This window comes from Limulus polyphemus, unplaced genomic scaffold (genome assembly GCF_000517525.1).
Source record: "Limulus polyphemus unplaced genomic scaffold, Limulus_polyphemus-2.1.2 Scaffold1598, whole genome shotgun sequence".
In the NCBI taxonomy this organism is placed as follows: Eukaryota; Metazoa; Arthropoda; class Merostomata; order Xiphosura; family Limulidae; genus Limulus; species Limulus polyphemus.
This window is the reverse complement of record NW_013667208.1, coordinates 137,933-144,325: the sequence shown is the minus strand read 5'-3', so window position 1 is coordinate 144,325 and position 6,393 is coordinate 137,933. Positions and strand designations below refer to the sequence as shown.

Below are 6,393 nucleotides of genomic sequence, written 5' to 3'. Positions count from 1 at the left end.
TGGAGAATTCCATATTTTATCAGTACGATATGCCACTTGTTACTGAGTTGTACTGGTTTTGGAGAATTCCACCTTTTATCAGTACGATATGCCACTTGTTACTGAGTTGTACTGGTTTTGGAGAATTCCATGTTTTATCAATACGATATGCCAGTTGTCACTGAGTTATACTGGTTTTGGAGAATTTCATCAGTACCCTGGACAAAGACAAATCAAAGAAATAAAATCAAACTTCCTATATTGAGAAATATATATTAAATATATGTTGTTTTGAGATATATTTTTTACTCATTCTAGGGATCGTTTATTTTTTATAGGATTTCAGAAAATGCAGAATTGATGCTACTAACTTATTCTTCTGAATTATTCAGCTAAATTATTTATAATACTAAAAAACTCAATGTGAAGCCCAATTTATCATTTGATTACATTTTGTCACATAATTATAGTGGTTTCCCGGAATTCCACTCATCAGTAACTCTAAATAAGGGCAATTTTAAGAAATAAATCCTATTAAATGTGGAATCACTGTGGGAGTAAAAAACGTTTTAAAATGTCATATATTTGACCAAAAGGTTTGTCTACACAACAAAATGACATCAAGAAGCACCAGCTACACTCATTTATTTTTTAACTTGATGATGATAATAATAATTACTTTGCCTTCATTTTTTAAACAGCAGAAAAATTAGTGTCTTCACATGCTTTATAAAGACTTACTCCAGGGGCTGAAGGGGCTTGTTATTTCTAGGACTCCAAAATCATCTGATTCAGGTGCATTATATAAACTATAATCAGGAAATGTGCCAATAATGGATATTTTTCACAAACAACTAATCTACTATATTTGACAACAGTATTTTACCCTTCTGTAGTTGTATATTTTTCATGGCATTTTATTACAATGGCTTCATTCTTTGGACAATGGTGTATGGATAGTGTGATTGATTGTCTGGTTGATATTTGATTTATGAGATATTCTGGTTTCTATCATTTAATTATTCTAATAACATTTGAAGAAGTGATCTTCTTTTTTATTTCTTTAAACCATTCTGGATTTTTTATTGACCTACAGTTGAATTCATAATTTCATTTTGTTTTTCATATGTCAGTAAGGCTAATTGATTGATATTTTGAAATGTTTTTATTATCTGCAGTGGTAGTGGTTACATTATGTATTTCTGGTTTCTTTGATATTTCTTAGCATCCCCTTTATTTATATTAATTGCTAGAACAACTTTATTGTATTTCAAGATGTGATTTTTTTCCTCTTATAAATCAGAAATTAGCATATTATGTGCTTCAACATGCAGTTTTTGTTATTCTGTTTTTCTATGATCAAACATGTGAAGTATAGGAGGTCTTGAATTTTTTTATGTCTTTCTTTATCAGTCATGCTGTAACTTAAGTTCTTGTAACAGTTGAAATACTTGATTTTCATTTTATTTTCTTTGGACAATCCACTGGTGTGGAAGATCTGTTAGCCTGAAATCATTTTCTAAAACTTTTTGTTTCTTCTCATTGAGGTATGCAATTCAAAATAATGGACTCGTTTTATGGTTCATGAAGACCGATACAAATAGTGTTATTTATCAGATATTATACAGTTACTACACACAATTATTTTATTGAGTGTTGTTCATTAATTACAATATTATTGTCACACACATTAGTTCTCAAACTTAGCATTACAACAGGAGGATAACTTGTCTTCATTGTAATACAGTATATTCAACCATTATATTCACCAAGAAGACAAATGATTCACAAAAGAATTTTAATTAAAACTTGAATATGAACTAACCATACCAAGTGCTTGTAGTACATGTCCTTCTCCAGAATTTCAAGATAGTACCTATTTGCAGTAAACTTATTTGAGCAGCTGGTATAGTAATTGGAATAATTTTGAAAAGATGTCCATAGAAAAATTGAAGTATGGACCAGAGAGAGTGTGTGTGTGTGTCACAGAAACCAGCAAGAAGCATATACTTTGTTGCAAGTACATTTGGAGGATCTCGCAGAATTCAAGAATTTTTTACAGATGTCTCTGTTGACATATGAATATTTTTTGACTCAACTGAGTCTGATCATCCCTTGAATATTTTTGTTAGGAAAAAGAATCAATCATTTGCAAAGTTTTCTTGTGTATTCAGTTTAAAGTAGCAATATTTCATGTTTAGCAAAAGTTAAATGAAAGAAGGTGATTAGAAAATACAATATCATTGGCTGAACACACAAAGACTTGTAGAAAAATTAACTGAATTTCTTAAAATAAGGCAATGGTCTATTCCAGCAACCTGATTGCCAGATGAAAATAAGTTGACAATTAGTGACACATTGTAAATGTTTATTGTTGAATCGAGTTGCCAAGAAAAAAAGTGCTCGTGTATCTCTGTCCTAAAGCTCAGTAACTCAAAAGCATATAAAGGTGTGTGGCTGATATTTCTGTATGTAAACATTGAAGAAAAAATTTAACCTAGAGTAAGTTGTATGTTACATTGACTTCTAGCATGTAATGAAACCACCTTGAACAAAATATTTTTATTCTTCTTAATTAAACCAGATCTAAACATCAACAAAAAATTTACCATATCTGCAATAGTAGAGGTAGTCATCGTTTCCTCAATCACCAGGATAATATTTTTAACATTCTGATTTTAATCCTACTATAGACACTTGCATGAGCTTTGAATATTTTACTTCATCACCAAGGAAACTATCAAAAGCTGATTTTGTTGCACCACTTGAAGTCTGATGTAAACAACTCAAAACGAAACCATCAGTTGTAAATCTAATATGCCTAGTCAGTCTTTTTTCCCAGATTTAGGTATCCTGCTAAACTTCACATTGCTTTTCACATTTCAGATTACATTTATGAATTTAGTTCTCATATTTTTTCATTTTAACAGGTTTCTTCTATGTTGGAATTTAAAAAAAAACAAAGATATAGTTGTCTTATGTCCTGACAAAGGAAATTATGGCATGGTACTGAATAAGGTTGTGTCTTTGGAGTTGCACCATAGTCTTACTTATAACTCATAAAGGAGGTACCCCTCAAGATCTGTGTTTTCAAATCTAAAAACTTTCAATAACAATATAACAAGTTATTGTAAATAAATTTCTTACTGACTTTCTCAAAGCACACACTTAATAACATCCCCAAGTTATGAAAGTTTAAATAAGTCTAAAGTTTGATCATGAGGTTTTCATGGCTACCTCTCTATAGACTTAGCTACAGATTTAGTCTTCCAAAATGCATGTCATTTCAAACTTTTGTTGATGACTCATTTTTAATTTTCCAAAATCATGTTCACGCTCGTCCTTTTTTTGATCATCTAAATTCAAAGCATCCAAACATAAAGTTCACATATGAATTTGTAAACCAAAAAAACCCTTCCATTCCTTGAAATGCTAATTACAAGGTGTGGTAACTGTTTTACTATTTGTTGTTGTGTTTACAGGCTTATTCTCGAATTTTCAAAGTTTTGTTCCTCAATTCTTTAACCACCTTAATTACTCAAGAAAGCATATAAAATTGCCAATTTTACCTTTACTTTAAGCTCAGAATTAACTAATATAAGAAAGACTATTGTGAAATGAACACCCTTTCCAGCTTGTTGATATATTAATCAAGATCTTGTTGTAACTTAAAAACTAAAAGGAGCAAATCAACCCCTGGGGAATGTATGAATGTATCCGTTTCTTTGATTTATATTTGTGAATTCTTGAATCAAAGTATTATAAACCCTACAAACTGATTTTTCTTATTTCACTAGATGTCATTCTTTCAAACAAATTCTAGTTAATAAATCTGTTCAAGGTTTGAAAATGTAGTGTTCAATGATTCATGTTCATTCATTTTTGTAACAGTTAAGTTTCATTTATTAACTTTTGAATTACCTTTTAAGCTTTCAGTGAGCAGGAGTTAGAAAAAAAGAAGGTAGTTCATTAAGGATCTAAAACCAAACAAAATGGAAAATATTGTGGAATTTGTTTGTATAGGACTTTGCCCAGAAATTGGTTTGGACAAAGAGCTAAAGATATGACTATTTCATTATATTTTGTCAAGTCTAAGATTACCATTTTGCATGTAGTACTCCCTTGCCAGTACTGAAATGCATCTTATTAAAAAAATGCTAAGATGTTTTTATGATGACTGAACCTTTTATTTTATTTTTTGTCTAGTCTGTGCTCTTGATATACTATTATGTTGGTATTACATGTACTTTAGTTTTGAGTACATATGTTGAGAGAGTTAAGCTTTGCAGCAATAGTTCTCTGTGTAGCACCATTTCACACTGATCATTATGAAGTTTCATTCTTGATGCTTGCTCACATTCTTGCTTCCTTATTTGTTTTTAGCAGTGTATTTAAGGATGGCTTTACAACTGTAAATGCAGTGCTGAGATTTTAAGGTTCACCCATTGAATTAATAATGTTGTAAACCCTGAAGCAGAATGTATTGCTGCAGAGGAACTGGTAAAATATGTATTCATATTTATGTTAGCCTAAAAACTGAATAAAATTATATTCATTTAGAAGGAGAGCTTAACTTACAATATTAAGAAAGAAGTCAACATGAGGTCTTTTGTGGACAAAGAATCGGACAGGATGTCTGTCTATTGTAACCTGTAAAAAAAGTAAAAAAAATTCTTTATACATGTAGGTTCACAATGACAAGAATACTAGTAATGTTGGAATGTTACTATAAAGTTATGTTGAATGGTGTAATTTTGATTATATATATGAAGAAACAAATAAAAGCATTTACTCTTCATTATTCAGGATTTATGTCATCTCATAAAATAATTGTAACTTTGTTAATTTTACAAATTTTTTGACATTGTTAAGAAAATTTGTCATCCATTTTCAGTTAGATATGAGTCACTAAATGTTTCTTAAAAAGAAACAAAAAAGCAGGTTCTGCATATCATAATTAAATAAACTGTAATATAAAGTACAATGGGAACAACACAAGATCATGTATTACTAAGCATTATGCAATTTTCTTGGTCTTTTCAGATTTGCATGTATAAGAAGATTATACTATTTCTTTAAACATAATATTACAAGATTTGTACCTCTTTTTAGTTTGAAATTTAAAGATATTCGGGCTCAGTCAATTTGACTGGCCATGTGACCTCTTTTTACTTGTTTAAAGTCTTTATAGATTTAATACTTCGAACTTTCAATATAGTATGTATATCTTAAGAAAATTTGACAGTTTTAAACATACAAAAAATCATATTTTTAGTGAAGTATTTTTAATAAACTAAAATAAAGATTTGTCTATAAAATATATTGAGTATTTATTTTGAATGGACTGTGTGCAAAGTGATTTTTGTGTTAAGATTAAAAATACTTTTCTTCATCTCAAAAATCTCAAATTTCATTTGTGTGTAATCTCTGAAACCTAATAAATACATTTCAAATGTTTGTTTTCAGTAAAACTTATCTCTTATTTTCTGCACCCTAACTCTACACAAGGTTGGTCAACTTGACTGACCTCGTAACCACCTGTTACGACAGCGGGGGTCACGTGACGCTGGTAACATGTCATATTCTCGAAGGTTCCTGAATGCTCTAGCGTTTACTAGATTTCGGTATTCTTTTATACATAAGACGTGACGGCAACAATGTAATGTGTAATTGAACTGCGGACAGAGAGAGAATATTGTTGAGTCAAGCACATGAGATGTTCGTTGTGAATTAAAGCGTTTGTTATAGCGTGACTGTGGAAATTAAGTGTATTGCAAAATTGTATTTAGAAAGAATAAACCAGTTTCATTTAAGAAAGGACTTGTATCGGTAAAGTTTCTTCGAAAAGAAATTAAACGGAAAATTAACTAACGACCAGAGACGTAACACACCAAAAAAAAATCTAAATAAATCTCAATTACCCACTTTTTCTTTCCAGAATGACTTCAAATGTAGCGTGAAACTACAGTTGTTTATCTTATAACAGTATACATCTATTTATAATTAAATTTCATTGTTTTATTGCCCTTTGAACCATGACTAACTACTATCCGCACCATTATAAGTTGTAAATCAATCAGGAAACATGCAGCTCACATTACACTATCAAATTACATTACCCACAAGCTACTCGTCTGCATGCCTTGTGAAAAATTTTTATTATATTATTATTTATTTTACCTTATCTAATCATAATTAACCTAAAAAGATCCCAATTTTTCCATTGTAGTTACTTTTATAATAATAAATACAGAATAAATATGAAAAACAAGAAATAAAGTACTTACTCATTTCTTCTTTTTTCTTTCTGTGGATTGTTGATGGCACTTAACCCTACTATTTTTATACTGTTTGTAGTAATGCACTAAATAAATATTTAATTAAATAATGCACCAAAGAACATAGACTAATAAT

General features: G+C 29.8%; 1 protein-coding gene across 1 annotated transcript in view; it reads left to right on the top strand.

Annotated features, from left to right (window-relative positions):
• The window catches only part of LOC106464248 (CTD nuclear envelope phosphatase 1A-like), a 53,486-nt gene that overhangs the window by 20,078 nt on the left and 27,015 nt on the right, over nucleotides 1-6,393 (top strand). The window contains exons 5-6 of the mRNA XM_022391962.1: nucleotides 2,083-2,123; nucleotides 2,589-2,610. Coding sequence (XP_022247670.1) covers nucleotides 2,083-2,123; nucleotides 2,589-2,610 — 63 coding nt within the window. The remainder of the gene's footprint in view (nucleotides 1-2,082; nucleotides 2,124-2,588; nucleotides 2,611-6,393) is intronic.